Source organism: Falco peregrinus, chromosome 1, assembly GCF_023634155.1.
Source record: "Falco peregrinus isolate bFalPer1 chromosome 1, bFalPer1.pri, whole genome shotgun sequence".
Lineage (NCBI taxonomy): Eukaryota > Metazoa > Chordata > Aves > Falconiformes > Falconidae > Falco > Falco peregrinus.
Window position 1 is genome coordinate 26,186,148 of NC_073721.1, and position 27,438 is coordinate 26,213,585.

Here is a 27,438-nt window from a genome sequence, read left to right on the forward strand (position 1 = left end):
CTGGGAATTAGTATGTTATTTTGCTTCTAAGTTGCCCAATGATTTTAGAAAACAAGATGTGCAATATGTACCCTCTTTTTCTCGCCCCCCCCTATCTTAGGCGTGCTACCCGAAGAGTTCGAGAGCTGTGGTGGCAGGGATTGCCCCCAAGTGTACGTGGGAAAGTCTGGAGTCTAGCTGTGGGAAACGAATTAAATATCACTCCTGGTATGCCTTAACAGATCACATTTTAATGCAAAATTAAGTTGACTAATTAAAAAAAAAAAATCCAACCTTTTGTTAAAAAATTATAAAAATCAGTGTAAATTTACTTTTTGACAAACTGTATTTCACAACCTTAGGAACGGTTGTTTTTTAAAAATTAGACATCATAGCCTGGTGAATTATGGAAACAAGGTTCAAGACCTGCTTACAAAAACATTTAAGTCTTGTAAGAGTTAAAGTGATGCCCCCCCCTGCCCCCCCAAAAAATAATTTTTATGTTTAAGATGGAGAGTTTGTAGCTTTGCTTTAAGGGGGTAGAAATGAGAATTGTTTTATTTTATAACTGATGATTTTGATGAATTGGAAGCGTTCTAACCTATTCAGAAAAAGAACAATCTGAATTATTTAAGACATGTTTTCCCCTCTTGTAATTTGCATGCTCACTGCAGACAAAAGCATAATACAGTGCATACTATAAAACCGTGTATAGTGGCACTCCAGTGGTTAGTGGTAACCAGCTAATAGATTCTCCCTCCACAGCCAGTGGCAAAGATGAAACCAAGCAACAAAACCAAAGCTGAGAACACTTCTGTTTTGGCTGGGTACTTTTTTCTCACTTGCTTCTTCCTTTTTGTTGTTGTTGGTTTTGTTTTGCTTTCTTGCAGAACTTTATGAAATCTTCTTGTCGAGGGCTAAGGAACGATGGAAAAGCTTCAGTGAGACAAGCTCTGAGAATGACGCAGAAGGTGAGATCTCCTGGATGCTGGACAGCCCCCTATTCACTTTTACAAACCCAGGTCTCACAAGTTCAGTTGCAATTGCAGCATTAGGAATACTTGTTAAAAGTGCTCAGTCATTTCCTACTCAAATGTTTGCTTTCTTGTAACAAGTCAGTGAGCGAGGGACTTAACAGTATTTACTGTATCAATAAAAGATGCATTAAAATATTGCATGTGCTAGTTCACTTTCAAATGAATGTGTTTTCCTCTGAATTCCTGAAATACCAGGACTAAGCTGTCATGAAAATTTTAGATGAAATACAAAAAGAAGAAATGGGAAACTAAATTACAGTTATGTGCTATTGCTTAGCCTTGCTTAGATGGTTCTATGTTGGCATCCCTTCCACAATTTTGGGAAAGAAAAAAATAATTCTCTATTTTTTCATTGTGGAACCGAGAAGTGAAGAATGTGTGCATTACACATTTCAGACCCTACTTGAGTTTCCTTGGCTGCCCAGGTGGCCTTTCCTCCCAAATCTATTCAGTGACGTTTCTCTGTACATTTTAGCTACCTTCAGTAAAAGTGGGACATGAGAAGTGCATGACTTTTGAAAGTAATATGCTTGACTTTGCAGGGGAAGTAGTGCCAGCTTCTTGTGATAATGATGTAATTAATCTTTTTCCTCTCATGTACATAGTGTATTTCAATGCTGCTGGTTGAAACGAGCCACCAAATGCGCTGATTAGGAATGAAAAATTTGAAAAGCGAGATCCCACTGGATCATGTTTAGATCAAGAGCAGTGCTGTTTGTGCTCTTGAACAGACTCAGTAACTGAAGTCACAGTAGAATATAAGAAAGAAAACAGGGTTTTGAGGACTGGGCTTGGCAAAGTTCAAATTCTAGTGAGTGCAGGGCCATTCTGGGCCTGGATAGAGTGTTACATGGAAGTAAAAGTAACCTGTTTGTTTTAAGTCTGGCCAGGTAGTAATTAATAATAGTTTCCCTCACTTTTTGGAGTTGATGGCATATAGCAGGTATCAGTGGACAGTTTTAGCTTCTGAAGTATAGTACTATAGAAATGTACTCCAAGAATTAGAATTGGGTAACTTTTTTTTCCTTGGATCCTAAAAGTTTGCATATGCCTATGGCAATTTTATTCTGAAGTATGCAGAATTTATGTATCTGTTTTAATAAGTGATGGTTTTGCTTACAGATGCAGGTGCATCTGTTGCTGATCGTGAGGCCAGTCTGGAGCTAATTAAGTTGGATATATCACGCACATTTCCATCCCTATATATTTTCCAGAAGGTGAGATTTCTGTAACTTTAGTTAAGACAGCTTTAAACTTCTGAATAGTTAAACAAGAATGGACACCTAGCTGGCTAAATATGCAATAGTTTTTAGAAGTTGTTTCTATAAAACAACAGAAGTAAAATCAGTTCTTTCTACATACAACAGCAAATCATCATCTTTTTTGTTAATGAGAATAAACTAGTGACACTTAATGATGAGCTGTAAGGTTTTTCTCCTGGAAAAATCGCATGTGGTTCCTTCTAATGTCTATGAAATTACGTGCAAACATGAGAATATTCTCACTGCTTCTATGGAAATCTTGATGTGTTTTAGTACACATTTTCAGGCTTTATGATTTTTATATAGCTATAATATATACATAAACACGTATATAAAAAAGCGTGCCCTATTGTAATACAGTAACTTGCATTACTAAGAACTAGAACTTCCACGGTCTCTGAAAAGAAAAAAACAACCTTGGATGTGTACCACATATCCTTATTTTCCATTATGTACTGATTTCTACTGAATTATTTCATAGGATTATTGGTCTGTTACTTCTCCTTTAACATCTCAAAAGCATACATGGTAACAGTAAAAACTGAAGTTACTCTAGATGTGAACAAAGCAATAACTCACTGGCTCACTTGCATCTTAAAATACTGGCTTGTTACCTTCTTTTATTTATAAAGTGATAAAAAAACCACAACTTTTTTCTTATCCCCCTCGTCCCTCCCCTTGTATTAGGGTGGTCCTTATCATGATCTCCTGCATAGTGTTTTGGGAGCATATACATGTTACAGACCGGATGTGGGATACGTAAGTATTTGCTGTAAAATGTTTATAACAGGGGAAATAAGCTTGAGATGTCATGTGTTAGAGTGTATTAATGAGTAGGTTGTCTAAACTTCATGCTACTTGCACTTTAAAAAAAAAAAAAATCAACTTTTGCATTTGCTCATCTCATAGCAGTTACAATGATGGTAACTCTTACAGATAATTAAATAGCTCAAGATGTACTGAATGTCAAGGATGAGTATACTATTGTAGCTTGCATGGAAAATTTTAAACAGATGTGTTCATTAGGCACTATAGTTCTGAAAGACTCAGAGTATCTATAGGGGAAAAAAATAATAACAAAAAACCCGCCCATGCTAAGTGGATTTCCAGTGAGCACTTGGCCTGTTCTGTCCCGGTGTTGCTCCCACTGCTGTCATTTCCACAGTGGTACTCTCTGGTTTACTACCATATATCCTGAAATCCAGAAACTCCTCATTGGTGTCTTGTCAAAGATTAATTGCTCCATCTGAGTTCACTGAAGATAAGATTGTTTGCAGCAAACATTACTGTTTTTAAAAAAGAAAAAAACACTAAACCAAAACCCATAAAAAACCTGCCAAAACCCCCACAAACCAACTGACTAAACCTAACATCTCTCTGAATGGTGTCAGCATACAGAAGCAGTTAAATAACAAACATGCTTTTCTCTTCTTTTTCTTTCTTTGTTCCTGGGGGTAGCTAGGAACTCCTTTGACAAGCTCTGATTGCTTCTGGGCTAAAAAGAAGAGTTTTACTCCAATGCATGTAACAAAGCATTGTTTAGCACAGGATATTTTCCTCTCTAAATCAGTCAAGCTTCAGACTCTGCATCAGTATCAAGTTGTTTTTTCATGTTGAAATGTTTTTAGCCCTGAGTTCTGTCATCTGTGACCTCATTTTTGGAGAACCTCCCATACTCTTTAAGTGAGATTACAAACTCTGCAGGTTCTGAGACTGCTTGTTCTCAGGGTGGAGTCTTAAAAGGCAAATAAGTAACTTTTCATGTGTAGAGGTCTTCTCTTTTTCATTAGGAACACAACTAGCCTGGATATTTCTGATCATAGATTTATTTTTACTGTTAATATGGCATTAAATGTAATGTAATCTTATTTCCACACCCATCTGCCCCACAAAAATGGAAACAGATTGTTTCTGATATCAGTATTCTTCTCCCTAATTGGTTAAAATACTGAGTGTTTTTTTTAAAGGAGGAGCAGGCAGCATAGATGCCTAGAAACAGTGGAATAATAATCACTGCAGTTGAAATTGGTAAAATTATTTTTAGTATAATAAGTATTCAGATCATTAGTTAACAACTACAAGAATAATGCTCTTCACTCTGATTACAAGCTAAAGTGTTTTTGAGTAATCATGGAAAAATGTAAACTTGTATTGTAGCTCACCACTTAAAAGTAATGTTACATATGTGAGCAAATACTGTTTGGCAAGTGGAAAGATATGTGTTGACTGTTCTGAAACAGAATTTTGTCTCAATTTCAACATATCTGTCTAGGTCTAAACTGTCCTGTATGTGAGGGTTTTCTCCATGTCTGTTTTTCCCATAACAGTGAATTCAAGGCCAAGTTTTCTCTCTCAGGAGCTCTGCGTCCAGTCTGTGTAGTTTTAACTTTCTTGCACTGCAAGTCCTGAGGACTTGTGATCATGAGACCTCCCAGAACTTCCATTAAACACCTAAAACCAGCATCTGAAAAAACACTCCTATTTCTTGCTGAAATCAAATTGACTGCATGCATAAAAATTATTTGTCTGTGTTGTTTCTGTCATCTGGAAATGTTACACAATGGTACTTGATATATTGCAGACTGTAAATACTTGCATTTCCAAAGATATAAGATGTACTGAACCTACTCACCTATATTTGCCCGATGCTTTTCCCACTTGAAGGTACAAGGGATGTCCTTCATTGCTGCTGTGCTCATTCTCAATCTGGAAGAGGCAGATGCTTTCATTGCCTTTGCTAACCTTCTAAACAAGCCATGCCAGCTGGCCTTTTTCCGTGTGGATCACAGCATGGTATGCAGAGAGTTTTTTGGTTTTGAACCATAACAATCTTTTGAATTGAAGCATAGCTGATTTATTGATTAATTCCTTTTGTCCTATTGAATAGTGGAGAACTTTAATCTGTGGTTACAAAATTGAGAATACCAGATACTAATGCATGAAACAGAATCCACTGTTTTGATTTTTCCTCTAGAAACGCTGAATTGTCGTACTTATCCCAAGAAGTCACATTGCGCTATGTTGACAGCCTCAGTTTTTGGTGGGGTTTGTGTTATTTTACAACTAAGTGTTCTTTTGGTGACTGCTTATGAAGTGCTTTACTGTCTCTACAGATGCTGAAATACTTTGCAGCCTTTGAAGTATTCTTTGAAGAAAACCTTCCCAAATTGTTTCTTCATTTCAAATCATACAGTCTTACTCCAGACATATATTTGATAGATTGGTGAGTTCAGAGGACGCAGCAAACCTAACCTTAGAACTGTTGGAACACTTTCCTTCCATTTTGCTATAGTTTTTTCAGCAATAGAAATACAGCATAAAGAAAGCATTCAGTAGGTGTGTGTGTACCTCAGCTTTTTAGGTCTTGTGAAGTTGTGCTGAATTGTTCTGTGCAACTGCAGTTCCTCTGTCAGGATTCACGCTTTATGGACTGGGACTAGGAGTGACATCTATTCATATAGAAAATGAGACACACAGGCCTCCTGTGCGTCTGATTTTCTTATTGCTGGGGTAAGACTCAGCTATGTGCAAGATAAGTAGGGGAGAGGTGGCTACTCCATCATAGTTGTCTTACGACTGATTGTAAGTGACTTGATTAAATGAGCATTGCCAGCTATTGAATAAAATGTGAATATAGGAATATAGACTTTAAAGCAGGAGGAGGATGAAATTTAGGACCTGGTTTGGGAAGGGATAAACTTAGAAATACAGTGAACATTTTCAAGTAATGAATGCTCTAAAGCAGAGTATCAAACTACATTATGTGCCTGTAATGGAAGGCAGTAATGCAAGCATCCTTGAATTGTATGTAGTGCTGCCAGATATGGGAAGGTCTATTCACAAGTGTACGTGTGGAGAAAGATATGCTTCATATAGGGTTATTATATGGGTTAGAAGTTTCCAATAGAGTAAATTGGATTGGGTAGAATTAAATACAAAAATGCCGTGTCATTTGAATTTGGGCTGTAAGACACAGCTTATCAGTAAGCAGTAAGCCTCAGCAGGAGCAGGTTGTACAATAGCAGCATTGAGGCATGAGTGTGCTGCAGTCCTGAGAGTTTAGGCAGATTGGGAGTCCTATGTATGTTGCAGAAATAGTGCTGCTGTACGAAGTGCTAGAATATTCTGCTTCCACTTACCTGTGGGAAATGAAGATTGTTATTCCTGCACGTGTTCCAAAGAAGTCCTTGAGATAAAGAGAGCTCCTCTTATAACCTCTTCTACTCTGCCTTTATGGTAGTCTGAGGTTCCTGAAGCACTTCCTGATAGGAGTAATGGGGAAACAGAGAATGCTGTGTTTTGTATCAAGGGAACCACTACAAATTTATGGGAGGGGTTCAACAATAAGGTACATACAGCAGACTGAACTTTCTGCCCATGTATAATGAATGCTTTTTAAAAATAAAGTTTGCAATAAGAAATACAATTGGACTCATCTTGTAAGAAAAAAACTAACTGGTTTTAGATGGTGATTTTTAGTGTGAATAGACATTCACAATGTATCACAGGAATGTAGTTATTCTCATTGGTAAGTTAGTGGGATGTAGCCTTCTGTTGATGATTTGTGGCTTTAGATTTTGTTTAGAAAACATGACTAACAGCCGTTAAACCATATGGCTTAAATAGTGGGAAGGGTTGAGTTACACAGTTACGATCTTTGTTGCTTAAGTTTTTATTTGTATATTATACCCTGTTTGAGTGTAAAGAAGTTTTTAACCTCTCTAGCCACAGCTTCCTAAAGGAGGTGGCTTTCAAATGGAAGACTTCCTGTAGCATAAAAAGAAGATGCGTTTCAGAGTAGGAGTTCTGACTTCAAAAACAGGAGACTTGTGAATCTTTGAAATATGGGAAAAAATAAGAACATATGAAATAACTTGTCATCTATTTATTCTCAGCTAATGTAACTGAGGTTTAAAGGGGGGTTGTATTTTCATCTTTCTGAAATAGGTTGAAGTTACAACTGTTCTTTTTTTTTTTTTTTTTTTTTCTTCTGAATTGTAGGATTTTTACACTCTACAGCAAGTCGTTACCACTTGATCTGGCCTGTCGTGTCTGGGATGTTTTCTGTAGAGATGGGGAAGAATTTTTATTTAGGACAGGATTAGGTATCCTTCGATTATATGAAGATATTCTCCTGCAGATGGACTTTATTCATATAGCACAGTTTCTAACAAAACTTCCAGAAGACATTACATCAGAAAAGCTTTTTAGTTGTATTGCAGCTATTCAGATGCAGAATAGTAACAAAAAATGGGCACAGGTGAGTTTTTCTTGGAGATATATATATTCACATATATAAAAAACCAGACATACCACCATGTGAGTATATGGGGCGCTCAATGACTACTTTATGCTGCATGTCTGGCTTCTGAGCAATGGGCACTTCCTTTCTAGTGTCTTATTTTAGAAACTTATCTCCATGCTAATATTGTGGTGGTTAATATTGATCTCTTTTATAAGGCAGACTTTTTTATATTCCTTAAATAATTTACTTTTCCAGGTGTTTGCCTCACTAATGAAGGACAACAAAGAAGGGGACAAGAACCACAGCCCAGCACTGAAAAGCTAATGTAACGTTGAGGTCAACTGAAAATGTGGAAAACCACTTGATGATGACAAAGGAGTTTTCACATCACTTCTATGTGGAAAAGCACTGTAGAAAGTGTGAGAATGAGGTGGGAAAATGACACAGCTCTCAGTGGAGTAATGAACTGATGGAATCTTCACCCTTTTGCCAGTATTAGCTTTTGTCGTGGGAAGATTTGTTTTCACACAGAATACTAAAACCTATGAAACTGAGAAGTCGGGGAGTTCATATTTAATACTTTAAAAGAATCAGCTCAATGCAATAAACATTTGTAATAACTTCTGTTGGTACTTTAAAAAAAATTTTGAGGCATAACTTTTTTTACAAATACCACAAAGGCACTTTTTTGGCTGGTGAGGGAAAGCTAAATCTTAAGGCCCCAAAACTGCTATCCAAACCAAATGCTTTGGTACAAATATTACCTCCAAAATTAACCATTTGAAAGTATTGAGGACCAAATAAGGCTGTTTGGTATGTTTATGTGCAAGATGGTTAAAATTTGGGAAGGGGTATTGTCTTTCTTGCTTGGGTTTTTTTTTAAGTTGCAGCTTCATTCTTCAGTCTGGGCAAATGTAATTAACTCAGGAACTGTGGACGTATTGTGCCCAAACCTGTCAGAGCAAAAATCATCTTAATTTTAAACAGTGGTAAGATCAGGGCTGCTATTTTCAGAGCGTACAGCTTTCAAAGAGAGTGGTGTTAAGCATTTGTTTTGGTGTATCAGTTGTGCATCTTATTAAAAATGGAGTGGGTATTCTGTGAAAGGGTTTTGCCACCAGAAGTTCTATTTTGTCAAGCCATTTCCAACTCAGAAGTACTTGCATGTAACGGTGAACACTAGAAACTGACACAGCTATCTGCAGACTTTGCGTGGTCAAAGGAGCAGCCACTTGTAACACTTCAGAATAATGGAGACACAGAATTGTTTTTGAAACTATCTTTTATTAGTGTGCAATACTGAAATCCAAAAAGCATCTGGTTGAGTGGTAATTCTTTTAACATCTTTAACTGTGAGACACAAGGTCATATTGAAAGTGTCAGGGCAGATGTTTTTGAACATTTCCAGTTCTCGAAGATGCTGTACCACAACTTGTGATTGTAGGGGATGGAAATCTGCAATGGATAGCACTGCAGGTGAGGAACACTTGCACTCTCTTGGTCCATTTTTGCTAATATTTAATGTAAATAAATTCCTTACATGTGGGTTTTTGTAACTGGTCCCTCTGTGGAAATCAAGTCAAAATTACCATTATGTATTTTTAGGTGCAGGAGGCTTCCAGGTGTCTGTTGTTTAAAAGCAGAGTCTACATAATTGGGGTAAAGATTTTAGTGTGGTGTAACTTACATTTACTATCTGATTTAAAAACTACATATATGCTACTCATAATATTACAATTTGAAATGTAAATGTCAGATTTTCTTAACTTATGTATTCACTACTTTAATTGGATCCAATTTGTCTTATATTTTTGTGTTATCTTGTACAGTTTTCTTACTTTTCAACTATAAATCTGTATATAACTGTAAATAGAAGGATCAAGCCTTCCTTTAAGACCACTAGTAACAAGTCCTGTGTAAATAAAACGTAAAGCGGGTGGCTCTGGTGCTGCTTTGCGGATCCTCCGTGCCTCGCAGGGGAGCAGGGGGGCGGCAGGCCCGTACCTTCGGGGGCTGCCCGCGGCGCCGGCTGCGTCCCGGTTCGCTTTGTCCCGGCGGCGGCGTGGCGGGGCGGGGCGGAGGCCGGAGCATTGCAGTAACGGTGGGTGGGTTTATGGAGCGCAGGGCCTCCGCCGCCAGGGGGCGCTGTGGCGGCGGGGTTGGGGGGCTCGGCTCGGCTCCGCCCCCGCGCGCGCCGCTTCCGCCGCAGCGCGCCGAGGGGCCGCCGCCATGAAGCCGGTGAGGCGCGGGGGGCTGGGGGCCGGGCGGGCCGGCGCTTCCCGGGCCTCCTGCTGCCCCGCGTGCTGCGGCGGCAGCAGCCTGGTCGGGGCCCGGGCCTCTGCCGCGGGCTCCTCGGGAGGGGGTCGCTTTCCTGCGCGGGCTCCAGCCCCCGGGCCGAGCGGGCTGGGCCGGGGCGGCCGGGGCCGTGGGGCGGGAGGGCGGTACAGAGCGGCGTGCCTGAAGGGCTGCGGCCCGCCCCGGACTAAGGCACGGAAGGAGGAACGGCTGAGGATTGTCCGCTCCGCTGAGGGGCGCGGCAGCCCGCAGCGTGCCCTGCTCGGCGTGGCGGCGGGGGGCACAGGCCGAGCCGACCCCCGGCAGGGCCGTTGACCGCCTGTCGCGGCCCTGGCTCAGGGGCCCCGTGTGCGGCGTAGGGGCGCGCGTCGGTGTTCCTTGTCTCTGCAGCGCGCTCCCCGTAGGCAAAGCTACCAATGGAGTTTAAAGGTGAACTGACAAAAATTCCAGGTTTGAGGAGCCCCACGCTTGGCCGCCTGCTGGAGGGCTACATCTTGCCTTACTGAGGTTCTGGTGCGGTGGCCCGTTGTCTCCCCGCGGCCCCTGCCTTCCCGCGCCCCTCGCTGGGTGAGCTGTGCTGGGGCCGCTTCCATGCTGAGCGCTCTCGGGAGAGGCTTGTGGTTTTGGCACAGAGCACCCGCATTGATCTGGGCCTCAGGGCTTTCCGTGAGCCCTCGTTCTTCTGAGCTTTGGCACCTGTAACACGTACGTAGCTTCTGCATCGTGCTGTTCTGAGCCTTGTACAGGCAGCCTTGGCTCGTCGGTACAGCTGCCGCCTCTCATTATGGAGAGTTTGGGTCGGGAGAGGGCGAGAGCTTAGCATGGGGAAATGTGCTGCAGGAAGACACTCTTGTGCCAATACCTTAAGCTGCCTTAAATTACTGGTACAAGTACCAGTATCTTGTCATATGTTGGGTCAGAATGGCATCTTGAAGAAATGAGGTAGAGTGCTTTTGAGCACACAGGGCAAAGAACTGTGCCCTGACGATCTGTTTACCCTACTTAAAGTGTTTGTGTGTCTAAAAGTGGTGGACATAGGGTTTAATAAAGAAGTTGTTTCTGTAAAACATTCTTCGCAGGCCTCAAAAATGTAATGTGGTTGGGTGACGTTGGAGCTAACTGATGCTACTATTTGGAAGAAACACATTCGGCCCTGATAGAAAAACGAATGTAATGAGATCAGAAAGAATGAAATAAATGCCACAAAGGCTATGAACATGTCAGTTACTTGTAGTTTTCTGTTTGTTTCCTAGAGAAAAAACACAAAACGAGTTCCAAGCTTTCGCAAGTTACTGAGAACTAGTAAAATAAAACTTGACAACAAATTAAAGAATAAACAGTTCAAGCAGCAGAGTGCTGCTAAGAAGTATCGAAAAGAACAAAAGAAGCTAAGGGAGGCTGTCAGAGATGCTATCTCTAGAAAACCTTTTCCATTGGAAGAGTGCAAGAAAAAGCAAGTTGGTAAGTGTTTGCTCGGAGTTATTTTTGTAAGCAAAAAGGTATGGGGGTTACTAAATATCCTACTGCTTCATGTTGTAAAATTATGTATCAAGAAAACAACATTTCATTTTCTGCGTACAAATAATTGTTGTCCTTGTTTAAAGAAAATAAAAAGAATTATGAAAAATATAAAATGTAGCCATTCTGGCAACAGGATCTGACAGCTGGAGATAGTAGAAATGTGTGTGCTCTGGTCATTATTGGATGACACAAAACACCTGCAGAAGGTTGATGAGCTCCAGGTGGAAGTAAGCTGTAAAATGGTCTCACAGGTGTAGGCAGAGTTAGGTTTTCAAGTTTGAATATACATGCAGGTTCTTAATCTTTACATACCATCTTCTAAAATAGCTGAAAAATGGAAAGAAGAGGAAGAAGAGGCTCTTCCGCTGGACATGATGGATGAAGATGACTTAAAATTAATGGAGGATTTGGCTCAAAAAGCATCCTTTTTAACCAGAGATCTTTCTTCTAAGTGAGTGGTGTCATGTTGTCTGCTTTTCATACTAATTCAGTTTTGTGTGGTTAATATGTAATTAATAGGTAATGTAATACAGATGTCAGGAGGTCACTTTCAGTCTGGTGTTTGTTTGCAGTTCCAGTTTAGTGTTTCCTTAGTCTGTCAGTACATTCAGTATTAATGTATTGATGTGTATCAGTATGTTCACCTTCAGGATACTATTTCTGCACAGTGTTCCTTCCCGTGAGGTCCTTGGCTGTGAGATGAGTAGCATTCCTCAAACTGAAAGAAATGTTTTAATCTGTATACGGACTTTTTTTCTATATAGAGTGTTCAGGACACTCCCTGGACATTGGGCCACTGTATTTTCCGTATTGCATTACAAACTGCTGTAAAAAGACCCCAGACGGTTCTGGAAGCCATGTCTGTTAAACCCATGCAACACCACAACATTCATACAAAAAATTTGTTACCAGTTTTCTGGAGCAAGGTGTTAGGTAGAGTTTGCAATGAAATACAAAGAAGGATAGTACTCTTGAGTTGTAGAATTGTAGGTTTTTACAAATACAGTTCTACAGAGTAGTCTGGTTACACGATTGTTTGAAAATCTTAACTTGCCTTTTTTGATGAATGTGAAAAGACTCTCTATGCCTAACTGCTGTAGGGTAGTTTTAATTTTCCCTGCAAAGTTTTGTTTTCATTAGTTCTGGAGCGGTTGTTTCAGACTAAATGTTGAAATGAGCAAAAAGCATATTTTTTCTTTTCAAGAAGAGAGAGCATTCTAGCTTTTTTTTTCTTTTTTTTCCTGCTAATTTCAGTACAAATGAATTTGTTAGTGCTCACTGTAGTTACTAATTAATAATTTAGTCTAGTTTGTAGGGAAAAAGTAGTAAAGTACTTTTTATTTCCAAAGTTGCAGTTGTGCTGTACTCTACTGTATGGTCTCTTGTAGCCACATTGCAAGTTCTTGAATTGAAAGAATTTTACTTTAAACCTTTCCCTCCTCCCAAACTAACTGGGTGTCATGCAAGTTTAAAGTCTTGCAAAACTCAAAATTTATCATGTGGGTTTATTTAGTGACATTTTTCAAGTTGCAGTTCTGCATGTCTTGTGTTCATTTTGAGAGGGCATTTTTAGAATGGAAGAACACAATGGAAGGAGTTGCTCTTTCACCTGTTCTACTGTTACTAGTTTTAAGCTCCTTTCATAGTGTTCCCTTAAACTAGAGAATGTCTTTTTGATCTGTTTTACTCTCATCAACTGTAATCATTCTTAAGAACTTGTCAGATATTACCTCACTTACATATTACCCACTTCTGAATTACATGTTTGTAATAGCACAGACTAAATACTTAGCTTCTTGTATAACTATGCCCAGGCTAGAAAGATACCCTGTGAAAGGGTGGTACACCACACTGGGTTATTTCTGTTACCCTTGGACAGTGGGGTGTGACGCAAGCTTTTCCAGTGAACGGAGTAGAAAAGTGATAGTAGCAGTGGTAAAAGTTAACATGGAGTAGGGATGCATAAAAACGTGCATGTACTGACCCACTCATTACCACATCCTGGTTAAGCATTGCTTGGAAGGCCAAGGCATGGCAAGGGAGAGCGAGGTTGTGGGACATCTTAAGCAGGACATTGGACTGTTTGTCCAGCGAGAGGGTCCTGTGAGTTTGTCCAGTGAGAGGACTGCTCAGGGTTAAATGTTTAGTGAGGTTCAGCCCTGTCAGGGCACCTGCTCATGCAGTGGAGGAGCACAGTGGGGAGGGAGGCAGGTAAGGCAGCACTGTGGCTCAGGGGAGAGACAGGCTGTGATGAGATCCTCATATTTTGCACCTTTCTATTTTACTTACTCTTTTCCAAAATTTTTAATATTTTAGGGCTGAAATCATGTTTCTGAAGGATGTTTGCCTTTACAAGCTTCACCTGATTTGTTCACTGTTGCCTTATTTTGAAAAGTCCCTGAGTCACTTACTGCCATATGAATGGGAGCAGTGCTGTCTCAAAACCCGTCAGCTAGTACTAGGGCTTCCAGATGCCTGGTATGACCCAGAATTTCCCTTGTTTTCACAGCAGTTGTATTTTCTTCATGCTCAACAGATCAGTCACAGACGTGTAGAATTCCTGTTCTAGTTGAGTAGTGTTTGGATACACAGGAAAGGTTTAATCTACGCGGGGACAGCAAGGCCGAAGCTGGTGCAGTGTCCTTACAGTGCATGCATAGAGTGATTGTGTTGTGTGGAGGGAATCTGAGTCTGCGATGTAAAACTACTTCTCATACAAGTGATTTTTACTTTCTGAAGCCTTGCAGTCCATGAGCCTGGAGCTTTCAGAGTCCTTCATGTGTCCGTAGTTGAAACTCTACCCCTTATAACAGGAACACTGCTTTTGTTCTTTTAAGACAGACCACGTGGCTTCAGTAATGTGATTCTTCATCCCTAGCTTTTAGGTTTTTAATAAGATAAACAGGTAACACTTCATAGTGTGCCTGTACTATAAGCAGTTACACCATTTAATAATTTTTTTATGTAAATTCAGAATCAATAGAAGCATTTTACCTTTGCTCATTTCACGCTTAGTTTCCTAGTGAATCACTGTCCTAAATTCAAAGATCCTATACAGATAAATATTAACATTCATTGATTAAGTGGTGACTAGTGCTGTCAATGGTGAACACACTCAAGCATACCATTTAGTAAGATCAGCCCGTATTTATTTTTCTAAGTGCAGACATTTAATCCTGCCAGTATACTGTCATACATGGTTCTTGTCTAGTTACATGACTAGTTACTTTGCCTTGTATTTTTCAGTGAACCTGTTCATATCAAAAAACGAAAACATGAAAGTGTGATTGAAAAATATGAGAAGATGCCAAGACGCATGCAGACTGAGCCAGAAAAAGAACTCATCCATCTGCTCCCCATCAAAGACAAGGGTGGCATTATTCCCCAAACTATGGAAAAGCCAGGTAAGACACAGATTCCAGAATAGGTGTAGTAGCCAAGATGTATATAATTTGTTGTTTTAAAATTCTACAGTGTTTGTTACATATGTGACACTAGATGCTCTTTTTTTGCAGCTCTCAATGTTGCAGAGGATGAAGAAGAGGATACAGAAGAAATGGAGGAAGCAGACGGTAATAAAACATCATGTTTGCTTTTTGTTGGGTTTTGGGTTTTCAAATCACTGACATATCTGAAGACTACTTCACTGTTCCCTAAGGAAGTTTGTAATTTACATCCATTTTGTTTAGGGTGTTTTTTAATATATTCATTTTCCTATTGCCCCAAAGCATAACAACTATTCAGAGCTTGCTTTCTTACCTGTTAGGATCCCAGGGCCTGAGGAACAGCTGGCTTCAGAATCTGTTTTTAAAATTACTTTGATTTTCACCTGGAACTGATGCTTACATGAAGCCCCTTATATCAGTTGTGTCATCTTTGCTAGCGAGAAGGGAAATCTTGCTCTTACAAGATATACTCTTGAGTATATGCTGTGGTTCTGGTTTGACTACTCTGAGATCATTTTGAAATGCCGTTCAGGACGCAGACTTGTGTAGGCTTTTGAGTGTCTGTCTATGAAATTTTTCAGTTAAAACACCAGAATACCAGGAAATTCAGATTTTCATTTGCAGTTTGCTATCCAGTTAAGTGTCATGTTCAAATAACAGTTGCAGTTGTAGCTGCCACTTCTGGGTTGCTGTTCTCTAAATACGATCTGAAGTTGAGGGAAGACATGCTTGTTGGAAAATAATACGCAGAAAATACAAATAAAACAGTTGTGTTTTTTAAAAGAAAAAGTGAATGGTGAATAATTTGCTGCAAACTGCAGAGCACTGCAGTATCTTGGCACCATTGGGGTCATGTGTTGGGTTTATATGTTCCCACTGTACTTAGGGAATACCATTTGCAGATTCAAAAACATTTGATCTGTTTCTTTTTGCAAGCATGAGATTTTGGAGTAGAGCAAAAATTAATCTGGGTTAATATAGGCTCAGCAAGGTCATTCTTAGAACTTCTTTTACTGTGGAACTGCTTGTGTTACTCTTGTGTGGGGTTATCATGGTAGCCATCTGAAATGCAGTATCTAGAACTGTAGTTTGCAATATGGTATTTGTTAAGGGGCTTCCCTAGTTGACCCTCTTTTCTAACTCTCACACCTTGTGTTAGACTCTACTGAAGAACCCCTGCCTGCTCTTACTCCTGAGGAGATGGCTGCTCAAAGGAGGCAAAAGCTGCAGGAAAGGAAGACGCACATAGCTGCCTTAGCATCTGCCATTCTCTCCGAGCCAGATGGCAATGTAGGTAGCATTTACTTAATGTGCGTGTATGTGTGCCTGTGCTGTGCAGTAAGTCAATAAATAAAGATCTGAAGTGACCAAACAACACCAAAAGCATAAAAATGCGTGAGCAGAACAAGGAAGGTCAGTGTAGTATCACTTTTCAGTGAAACTGCTGGCATAGATTGGTACAGAGGAGTTGAATCAGGTAAAGATCCAGATGACTGTTCTGTTCAGGAATTATTTGTCCCTCTGAATACTAGTGGTTTTAGGAATAATACTGTCTGTGGTATTTCCTGTCCAAACAACCTTGTTCCTGAAGCATGATCCTTATTTAAGCTCAGATTTCAGGGTTGTATCTGATAGTTCTCAATGTTTCAGGATATGCTAGTAATTTTCTGTAATCCTGTGCAAGTTTGTAATAGCCAGGATTGAACATTCCTAAGATAAAAATTCTGTTGGGATATCTAGCGTTTCTTGGCTCTTTGTGTAGTGCTAAGTAGAGTGTAAGTAACTGCTGAGTTAATGGCTTTCTACTATTTGAAAATGAGGCACGTTTCTTGTGGCAGGCTTGCTGAAATGTACGTTGTGCTTGTACATCGGTTTGTGGGTGATCTGCTGCTGACTTTGCCTTTTTTCTTAATCAGATTAAAAAATTGAAGGAGCTGCGTGCCATGTTGATGGAACAGGATCCTAACGTGGCTGTGATTGTTCGGAAGCTGGTCATGGTTTCTTTGATGGAGATATTCAAAGATATTGTGCCTTCTTACAAAATTCGGCCTCTCACTGAAGTAGAAAAGGCTACCAAGGTGAAATACCACGTTTCTTTATAGAATATGGAGTATTGTGGGGTCAAAAGTAGTTACACCAAACCTGGGTGACTTTCATCATAAACCTTGGAGTAAGACCGTGTTTTGTGTCACGCTGAAGAGAACTAGAAAGCAAGCAAATTATGCAACACTGTTGCCTAACCACCACAGATTTCTTTGAAATGTGTTTAATAATTTGCTGAACAAATGCAGAGTTTTCTGGAGCTTGTTTTTAAACAATTCTTTAGAAGGTTTCTTGAATATAGGTAGTGCCACTTTAGAGTCATGGCTTTAAATAACATCTAGTTGAAAATTTCACTTCAATCTCTATAAATGAGATAGGCCTAGTCAGAAAAGGCCCTCTGAGCACAAGAACACGTATAGAAATCTGTAGAAATATTTTTAATACATTTCTGGGCATGTCTGTCTAGAAAAAAAACTTACTTAGATATCTGATACTTGTTTTAAAACAGTTTTTTTTCACCATTGGCTAATTTCAGGATTTAGATCTCCAGATAAAATTTAATTTGTGTTGTTTATAGGTTAAAAAAGAAACTCAGAAACTGAGAGAATTTGAAGAAGGCCTTGTGAGCCAGTATAAATTTTACTTGGAAAATCTGGAACAAACAATTAAAGGTACAGTCAACACTTTCTATCTTTTGTAGTAAATGCAGAATTGTTTGTGGCATACCTCCTCTGACTGAATGCTGCCAGCTATCTTTGAAATAGTGCTTGCATGAAGTATGCAGGAGAATGCCTGCAGTAACTAAAAATGTAAAAATTTAGAAGCTCCTCTACATTCTGAACAGTAATAACTAAAAATAATATTTTGTGCAGATTGGAAACAAAGGAAGTTGAAGAAAAGCAATGTCATCTCATTAAAAGCATATAAAGGTCTAGCAGAGATAGCAGTGAAGTGTCTGTGTGAGCTCCTTGTGGCCCTACCCCACTTTAACTTCCACAATAACATTATTGTGCTCATTGTTCCGCTCATGAATGATTCATCAAAAATGGTGAGTGCTTTTATGATTAGGGGAAGAGTTCTTGTTTTGCATGAAAAATAATCTATTTCTGAGCTTTATTCCACAATATCCAGATCTTGTGGCCATATCTTTTCGCTATTTTACAGGCTGTGTCCACTTCCTAATTAGTAAATACCATCAGTATTATCAATTAGCTGTTGTCATGGACTTAGCGTTACAGAATAATTTGTTTTAATTTACTTTTTCAGATCTCCGAACTGTGCTTTGAGGCAGTTAAGAAGCTCTTCAAACAAGACAAGTTGGGCTATGCTTCCCTTGGTGTAGTTAAGGTCATTTCTGGCCTTGTGAGGGGTAGAAATTACGATGTCAGACCTGAGGTAAGAGGCTTTCTGTTGTACTACGTGATTTTCTTCTGTCAGTGGTTTAAAAGAAACCTGAAAGTTAAAGATAGTGCAGCGGCTGGCTACAAACAAACAGCCTCCTTACTCTGTCAGAACACAGGCAGCCTAGGAGTGGGCTGAGTCAGAGGGTTAGAGAGGGAGGGAGGGATGGGACGGGGGAGGAGGAGATCAGATCCCCACAGAGGCGTGGGTTAAGTCAGGCAGGGAGACTTGAAATGAGAGAGGCAAATGGAGGAATGGATAGAAATGAACAGTATTGGGGAAGGAACTGAGAGCAGAGAGGAGAGAGACAGGGATGAAGTAACAGGAAGGGGGTAAACAGAAGAACTTTTGACCAGCTGGAATGGAATTCAGGATTTCTTACCCTCTGTCATCTTTCATGCATTTATTTTATTTTACAATAGGTATTAAAAGTATTTCTTCACTTGAGAATTAAGGAAGTAGAATTACAAAAAGATTCTGAAGACATTGCACCAAAGAAAAAGTTCATGACTTACAAAGAGAAAAGAAAAAATCTTTCAAGAATGCAAAGAAAGGTATGACCTGAGCTTTCTCAGGCTCTACTTCAGTGGCTTTATGCAGTTACTTGTTCTAGTAGTGATTGCACTTCTCCTGTTGCCGTTGTTAACTGTCAGCATCAATGATGAGTGTTTGCATTGTACTTGAACATTTATGAGGTTCTACAGAGATTTAATTACCTTCCTAATTTTTTTCTCTTTCTGGTGTTGGTAATACCTTTGCGTGTTTCTGTTAGGAAGGAGTATATCTAAGCTGGTTACCTTAGATATACTTAGTATCATCATATATAGGTATACTTAGTAGCATCATAGGGTGACTTAAGCAACTCACAAGACAGATTTGTTGTCTGGGTATCTTTGGAACCTGGACATCCAGGCTCTTCAGAAGCATTTAATCTGTTGTCTTCAAATCAAATGTATGTTTTCAGTGGAAGAAAGCAGAAGAGAAACTGGAACGAGAACTCTTGGAAGCAGAAGCGTCAGAAAGTAAAGAAAAAAAACTGAAGCTGGTAAGTAATTCAGGGATTATTTTTCTATTTTTGCACAGTATCAGCTTCTAACCCTTTTGTAACCAAGTGTCTCCCCTCCATCCCAACCTGTCAGCATTCCACACTATATCTAATTTTGGAAGCTTACAAATATTTTGCCTGTGCCGAAGGTCTAGGTTTTAGTAAACCAAGCCCTTTTGGTTTACCCAGGAAAGCCAACTTACCCATTCCGATTTCCTTCTGTTCTCTGCACAATAAGGTATTTGAATCCATTGTCATTCATGCTTCAGGTACCCTGTTCCATATGACACTATGTAATGGCTGTTCCCAGCCTCTCGGGCTGGCCTTTAGGCAAAAGAGGAGTGTGGCTATCATGGATGGACTGAGGGAAGAGAGGCTTTGTAGCTAGGAGAGTGTGAGGGGACAAAGTAGGGGGCAGGAGGGCAGGACTTGAGCTTTTCAGCATAAGAAGAGCAGAGATAGCAGTCTTGGCACTTGGTTTGGAAGGCCTGAGTGCAGGCTTAGACAGAGAGAAGCATTTTCATTTCAGTTTAAGTGAAGTAGAAATATCCGTTTTCCATGCTTAAGTATTTTATTTCATTCTCTTTCCTTCAGCACACAGAGACCTTGAATATTGTATTTGTAACTTACTTTAGAATCTTGAAGAAGGCTCAGAAGTCTCCACTTTTGCCAGCCGTGCTAGAAGGTCTTGCAAAGTAAGAACCAAGTCCACCTTGTTTCATGTGTGTTAGAAAAGACATAAAGCACTGAAGGGATTTTTGGCTTTGAAAGGGATTTCTAAGCAGTGAGAGAAGATGGTCCCTGACAAATTTGTTGAAATTCTTTTATTTCTCTGCTGAAGTTTTCACCTAAAATAATTTCAATGTGATGTGTAATTTCCCATGATAGAATCGATGTGATGCAAACCCAGCAGGGTGTGATGTGATTCCATCATTTTGTCTGATTACTTCCCGAAGAACATGAGCATGTCTCTAGTGCTATAAGGATGCTGTGATTAGCAGTTGGGGGCTGAGTCATCCATGTATGTAAAGATAATAGATGTTCAGCATTTGATTTAGCTTTGATTTTAAGGTGCAGATTTTGGCTGTTCAGGATACTTTGAATTGAGTTTTCAGATGATGTCTATAGTTTAAAAATCAGTATCTCTTTGATTCCAGGTTTGCTCATCTCATAAATGTGGAATTTTTTGATGACCTGTTGATTGTCCTTCATTCTCTTATTGCATCTGGGGTAAGTTGAGCTTAGTTTTATTACAATTTCCTTAAAATTGTATTCTTTTGGGTACTTAATCAGTTTTGTGTTCTTAGGATTTAAGCTATCGTGAGAGTCTTCATTGCATTCTCAGTGCTTTTCATATACTCTCTGGTCAAGGTAAGAGATCTTTAAAAACAAACTTTTGTTTAATATTGTCTGATAAATTAACGGAGTAAATGTATTTATTTGGGATTACTTTAATAGGTGATGTCCTTAACATTGATCCAATGAAATTCTACACACATCTTTACAAGACACTGTTCAGCCTACATGCAGGTAACTCCAGATTCTTATTTTCAGTGCTTACCTAGATAATGTTTATTCTACTTGTTTGGTATCATAGCCTTAATGTAGTGTCAATAAACTACAGTTGTTTTAAGATACCCGAGTCCTGAAAATGTTACTGTCTGTTCGAATCTACTTTTTTCTCAAGTTGCACATTGCATTACTGCAATACAAATACTAGAAGTATTACTGCAATATATGGTAACAGGTTCTAATCACATCACATACTTGGCATTCCCTAATGAAGCGATCTCTGGTAAGTGTTTATCCCGTCTTCAGTTTAAGCTTTTTGACTTCCTTATAATTGTTTCTTTCAGTGACAATTTAAAAATTGTCTATTTTTCCTTTGATTCTTTCTCTGATGGAGAAGAATCTGATTTTTCTAATGTAATTTAAAAAATAATTCCAATTTAAATTCTGTTTTCTAAAACCTTCTGGTTTATATTTCTGATCTTTATAATTTTGACATTCTAATTTTATAATCTAAATTTTCTAATAATTCTAAGAAGCTAAATAGTTTATGAAATAATTATAAAATTCTAAATTAACATAATTTTAATTAACTTCATAAATGTGTATTCACTAAGGAGGAAGGATTGAGAGAAAACATTCTGCATGGGTAGAAGACTAAATCTTTGCATGATTATTAGATGATATAATGTTTAGGGTTATAACACTTAACTGCTTCTAATGTTTAGATGTTTTTGATGGAACAAATAATTTCTTAGAAAAGAGCACAAAAAACAATGATACATTTTTTTTCTGTTCAAAGCCAGACTATTTTTTTACCAAAAAAGGATGGATGCTTAGTGCTGTGTTTGAACTTCTTAGCTTTCATACTGTTTCTCAGGTTCCAGTGTGCAGTCAGTAGCAGAGTATTTAGCTGTATGTTCCTCGAAATGGTTATTAACTGTATGAAATTCTGCTTCTGAGGTCGTACCAATGATGATATAGGGATTGTGCTCCAGTGCCTCGATGTCATGTTTGCCAAGCGGAGAAAGCAAGTTTCCCAGCAGCGAGCTCTGGCTTTCCTAAAGCGACTTTCCACGCTTGCTCTTCATGTACTTCCAAATTCCAGTGTTGGGATCTTGGCAACAAACAGGATATTAATGCAAGTAAGTTTTACATGTTGGAATTTTTAGCTTACTGTTTAAAGGTTATTGAGTTTTTTCGACAAAATGATTTAATGCAAAATATTTTGAAGTATCTTAAGCAAGAATAATGAAAACAGAGTATCCTTAAATGCTGCTGAGACTGATTGTCACGGAATGAAACCAGAGCTTAACCATGTTATAATTGGATGTGTAACATAAGCAATTCGGTCTGTTTTTTTACGTTGTAGACGTTCCCAAAGATGGACCTCTTACTAGACAACGAATCTCAAGGCAGTGGAGTTTATCTCCCAGAACTAGATGAACCAGAGCATTGCAATGCTCAGAACACAGCTCTGTGGGAGCTGCATTTACTGCAGGTTAGTGAGCAACTGAGTGATTTGGGAAGTAAAAGTCAGCAGTAAACAGCTGCCAAATGTTTCTGTGTTTTAGAAAAATAGACATCAGACATCATCAGGCTTACCAAATCTGGCACACATGAGCCCATTCCATACAAAGAGGAAGAGCAGTGCGGTAGTACAGGGAAGGAATGAGCTCAAAAGGGAATGTGCATAGGTACCACACAGGATCTTACTGCAGGTTGCCTACTAAGACTCCTTTGGAGGCTTTTCCAATCTGCTAAGTTCCCTGGCAGTCCAGCCCTTCTCTGGGGAGTAGCTGACACCTTGATGTCTCATTCCAGCCAGGGTTTAGCGTTTGGGGAGGGCTTCCTCTGCTCTTCATCCTGCCTTCTGGGAGTAGAGTTAGATTAACCGTGGAGAGTTGTAGTCACAGCCTGATGTACTAGTGAATAAATGTATGACTGGGTGTTCTCATTCATTTAGCCTCAGAAACTGACTGTTTTGGGATGCTCAGTTTCTCTGTCTAAAACAAAAGCAGAACCTTCCATCTTACTGAAATGGAAATAAGTGCGAGAATCCATGCATAAATACATTATCCCTCAGTCAACTGCCTTCTTTCTTCCTTTCTTTCAGAGACACTATCATCCAACAGTGCAGAAATTTGCAGGTCACCTTATTGCTGGAGCTCCAACTGAAGGCTCAGGAGCTCTTTCACTTGATTTGAGCCAAAGGTGAGTTACCAGAGAGTTCTGTTTATAAAAATAGTGCCCTGAAAGGAATCTGTTGCTCATACTTCACTAATGGAATACCTAAAAATAATTATCCATGAAGTCAGAAGATTCTTCAGACTCGGTTCCTTTGTTGTTCTGCCAGTACAGAATACAGAATGTTGACAGCCTTTTTTTTTTTTTTTTTGCTTGCCTTTTTTTTTTTCCCTTTTGAGGCTTGTTGCCAGGCTGTGACAAGGGTAAAAATCTCACAGTGTGGTGTGCTTTCTTCCCATGGGAGAAAAATGTCTGCATTTCCTCAGTAGCAGCCCTGATCTGAATATGGATCAGGATCACTGAACTGTGGCTGTCCAGTGTAAACTGGAAACCAGTTTGCAGCATAAGGTCCCATCGTATGTTAAAACATAAGAAAAGCCATCCTGGTTCAGACTAAGGATCTAATTCAGCATCCTGTCTTCAGCAGTGGCTGGAAGCTGGTGCCTCGGAAGAGTAAAAACAGGGCAAGCACGTAAGAGAGACACTGTGAGCAGTGTGCTAGCTTCTGACTGGTTTGAGCCTGGTAGATTTCCTGAACCTCATACTGTTTTCTGTTTAGTACCTCTTAATGGAATTCTTTTTAGTGTCCCTTGTACCAAAGCACACGTTTTACAAATACGGCATTGTTTGGTAACGGTTCCATGAGTACACAGCTCATTACATTAAGACCTACCTGTTATTTTGAACCTGGTGCCAGCGTGCATTGTTTAACAGTCCCTGGTTCTTGCTCTGGGAAGTGAAATGAACAGTCTGCTCCAAGACTCTTTCTGTGCCTCGTGTGACTTGGTAGTCCTCTATCATACTGCCCCTCCATCTGCTTTCTCTTCTGGCTGAAGGGATCTGGCCCAGACAGGAGATGTTCCACACTTTTCATCGTTGTTGCCTGTTGCTGAATTCAAGTGTTTAAAGATGAGGAAATTGGAGACTTGGATGCAATATTTGAGATGTGATCTGTGGATTTATAGTCTGATGTAACTATTTTTTATTCTGTTCTGTTTCTTTTGAACTCCAAACAGCACACACAATCCCATGAAAGTATCTGTCGTAACAACAAGATTTTTTTCCTTATGTGATAGTAGTCAGCTCAGAGCCTGTTGTTTTTATATGAAGCTGAGATTGCTTTTCTCCGTTTTGTCTTTTTGCATACTACATTTCATTTGCCATTTTACTTTTGCCATTTTACTGACCATCTCATACAGCCTATGTGTTCTTTACAAGCAGTTCATTCTTACTACCACAAATAACCTGGTACTCTCCAGCTCTTCTTCGAGCGTGTTGAAAAACACAGGTCCTGGCACAGACCTTGGGGAAATCCACTGTTTCTTCCTGTCATTGCAAAAACTGATGGTAGACTCCTGTCCTCTGTTCCCTGTCTTTTAACCAGTTCTTTTCCCATGTTGTGGTCTTCCTTGTTCTCACACGGCTGCTTAGTTTTCATAAAACCCTTTGGTAAGGAACCGTTGGGAATTCTAGCACATTGTGTCAGCTAGATAACCTTTATCCACTTATCTTTTTTTTTGTTGTTGTTTTTGTGTTACTTTTTCAAATATGTACAAGGCAGGCAGTGACTACTTGGAGCTCTGGCAAGCCAACAGAACAGTTTTCTTGTCTCCCATTTCTTCTGTCCTACAGCTGAGTATTTAGACACATTGTACTTGCTTTTACTTGCATTGTTTCCCAGCTGCTGGCTTCCAGCCTTTTCCAGGTGATGCTTGATACTCTGAAGAGTTCTCTTAAAGCATGGTGGAGGGTGCGGATGGTGTGTGTGTGTCTCTTGGTTTGGTGTTTTTCACTGTGGTTTTTGTTGTAGGCCTGCTACAGAACTTTTTGAGGCATACAATACGAGAGGAATGACCTTTAATCCTCCTGTTGCATCAGTAACGCCCAGAAGAAAGGTACTGCCTCATATCTGTGTCCTTTTTTAACTACATGATGGATCAGTCTAACCTGTGTCTGCTGGCTCACTATGTATTTTCCCACTTGGGCTTTCTGGTTGCTGTACTTTGTGTCAAGTATTATTTTTTTTTTTTTTAGCTGGTATAAGATAGCTTTTGTTCCTTCTTTGTAGTCAGTGCTATGGGAAGTGGAGCTGTTCATACAGCATCAGTTAATGTAGCAAGGTGTTGTAGCTGTTATTTACTGTTTACACTTTTCAGTGTTTCAGTGCAGATTTCTTGTCCCTCTTTTCTAATGATGAGCTAATGTTTGTTCAAAAGGCAGCAGTAAAAAGCCAGCTGTTATTTCCCCGGTGTGGGTAGCTGGCAGGACAGTTGATTTCCAGAGCCTTTGACTTAGCATGTAGGAGGATACTGATCCCCGTTAGTGTCGCTTTGTAGCTTAAAAGTGTAAATTAGAAGGGAACAAAGAGCTTAGTACTGAGAGGGGAAATGGGTGAACACTTTTTAGATCCTCAGCACTGGATGTGTTTGAGATGCCAGCCCCGTTGAATGTACAGTGAGGGGTGTGTCCTTTAAAGTGGTAGTCTTCCTATTTCCTAATGAAAACAGTATTAATCTTGTTAGTGCTTTCAAGTTTTAATGTAATGTCAGCTAAAGCCTGGTGAGCACTTTTTTTTTTTCCATTTTAGAGAAGCAACTTCTGAAAATGTATTTGTACCTAGGAATTCTGTCCTTTTACAATGACTGCATGACATGTCTGTGCTGCTGGGGTGTTATATCAGCAGCTCTGGCAGAACAAGGCTGGGAACAGCAGGTAGAGTTCTGTGTAGTGCAAAAAAAAAAAAAAAAAAAAAAAGAAAATGCACAAGTTCTTTAAGGTAGAAACAAAGGAAGAGGAAGATAACAGAGAGAACAAACTGTCCGTAAGTGGTTATAATGGACATAACTGGGAAAATTACCCTGGAATCATTCCTAGTCTCTGGTTGTTTGGCTCATTTAAGAAATTTTGGCGGCATCTAAATTTTACCCTATCTGATCTGCATGCTTTCCTTTGTGTGCCATGCTGCCATTGTCTGTCAGCACCTCCCCCCTGCTGACAGGAGCTCTGAATTAGAGTTCTCTTTCCCTGTGCGCCACTAAAGAGGATCTCATTCGTCCTTGAGTCCACAGAATACTGGACTCTGCAAGTGTTAAGAGTTTAACAGGGAGGTGTAAATCATGTGCAGAGCACTAGGAAAGAGCGGAGGGCTCCAGATCTGGCCGCAGGCAGAAGGGCTCCCTGGAGGCAGGGTCAGGGCATTCCTTTCTGACTTTGCAGGCTCTGCCACTACCATTATTACTTTCATTGGCCTTTTGCTCGGAGATGCTTGATTTATAAGGTGTGCTGAACAGGACACAGTCTGTAAGCGCCTTCAGAGCTGGAAGCTGTGGCTATGTGGAGTAGGCATTCTTCTAAAGCCCAGTTTACAACCAAACAAAAAAAATCTTCACCAAAACCATGAGCTTGCGAAGGACTGCCTGACACCTTTGCTGCAGCCAAGTGAGTCTTGCTGGCAGGCCAGGTACACTTGAGCTGCCAGTTCCATAGGTCTAGTCTAGATGACCAGGGGCACGGGAGAGGAACAGGACTGCTAATCTAAGCTATGCGTGGAAAACACATACTGGCCTTGTTTAGTAACGCAACTAATATTTTGTCATTTTCAGGATACATTCTCGCAAATGGGTTCATTTATAGATGAAGAGCTAAACAAACAGCTTCAACAACCCCTCAGTGAGACTGCTGTTCACAAACCCTTGGATTTTGCTAAACACCTGAAGATCTCATCCTTGTCGTAAATGTATCTATCAGTCATGTTCAGTTGGCTTCTTAACTATGGAGAAAGATGCTGAAAGGAATTTCCACTCATCATTGAAGGAATTCAAGTAGGCTTTTGTCTGAACATAGAAACACACAAAAACTGTAACAGCATTTTTTCACACAGAGTTAAAAGGCCTCTGCCTAATCGCCGAGCCGAGGTTCTCAGGGCTTGGGAACCGCAGTCACATCAGTAATTTTAAAGGATACAGAACCAGGTCATTTAAAAATTGTTTGCAACCATGAATTAAAAGTATTTTTGTTTATATATTTTCTAATTTTTATAACAGAGTATAGACATCTGTGTTTCTGAGAAATCACTGGGTTGTGTTGATAAATTAATAAATATTTTGGAAATTTTACCATGATGTTGACTTCTTTGATGTTTAAGATACTTAGAGATTTGGAATATGTATTGCATTTTTTGTGTTTCTCTCCTGATGTCTCCTAACCACTTGTCTCACTTGAAATGATTTTGCATTTGGTGGTTGTTTTTTTTTTCCTCTGGTGACTATCGGTATTGGCAAATTGAGATTTCTGAATTCCAGTTGTGAACTGTCACCACGATTGAATGCTCTACTGCAATGTCTTCAGTAAACCACTGCTGTCAAGAGTACTGGACAAATTCAAGGTTAGAATTTAAATCTTTTATTTA

The 27,438-nt window shown here is 39.7% G+C and overlaps 2 protein-coding genes across 5 annotated transcripts in view; both read left to right on the forward strand.

The window, feature by feature from the left end:
- TBC1D12 (TBC1 domain family member 12) overlaps positions 1-9,460 on the forward strand; it is a 45,134-nt gene extending 35,674 nt beyond the window's left edge. For 3 of the 4 annotated variants that reach the window (XM_055812677.1, XM_055812684.1, XM_013300497.3), the window contains 8 exons: positions 101-207; positions 870-950; positions 2,139-2,233; positions 2,966-3,037; positions 4,943-5,071; positions 5,392-5,501; positions 7,280-7,538; positions 7,779-9,460. In XM_055812677.1, coding sequence (XP_055668652.1) covers positions 101-207; positions 870-950; positions 2,139-2,233; positions 2,966-3,037; positions 4,943-5,071; positions 5,392-5,501; positions 7,280-7,538; positions 7,779-7,847 — 922 coding nt within the window. In that variant the 3' untranslated portion in view covers positions 7,848-9,460. The remainder of the gene's footprint in view (positions 1-100; positions 208-869; positions 951-2,138; positions 2,234-2,965; positions 3,038-4,942; positions 5,072-5,391; positions 5,502-7,279; positions 7,539-7,778) is intronic. The other variant, XM_055812687.1, reaches the window with a different exon arrangement.
- Positions 9,461-9,683: 223 nt separating this feature from the next.
- On the forward strand, positions 9,684-27,145 carry NOC3L (NOC3 like DNA replication regulator). Its single transcript, XM_055807707.1, has 21 exons — positions 9,684-9,761; positions 11,072-11,279; positions 11,667-11,790; positions 14,586-14,743; positions 14,855-14,911; positions 15,945-16,075; positions 16,702-16,863; positions 17,406-17,499; positions 17,701-17,876; positions 18,095-18,223; positions 18,652-18,783; positions 19,194-19,274; positions 19,869-19,969; positions 20,432-20,504; positions 20,582-20,645; positions 20,733-20,804; positions 21,747-21,928; positions 22,156-22,284; positions 22,900-22,997; positions 24,841-24,925; positions 26,633-27,145. The coding sequence occupies exons 1-21, from the start codon at positions 9,753-9,755 to the stop codon at positions 26,762-26,764; spliced, it is 2,397 nt and encodes a 798-aa protein (XP_055663682.1). The 5' UTR covers positions 9,684-9,752; the 3' UTR covers positions 26,765-27,145.
- The last annotated feature ends 293 nt before the right edge of the window (positions 27,146-27,438 follow it).

Excerpts from the sequence above, each read along its gene's own strand:
- NOC3L (XM_055807707.1), top strand. Across the intron at positions 14,912-15,944 it reads AGAAATGGAGGAAGCAGACG|ACTCTACTGAAGAACCCCTG; the intron begins GTAATAAAACAT and ends ACCTTGTGTTAG. Across the intron at positions 18,784-19,193 it reads TTTCAAGAATGCAAAGAAAG|TGGAAGAAAGCAGAAGAGAA; the intron begins GTATGACCTGAG and ends GTATGTTTTCAG.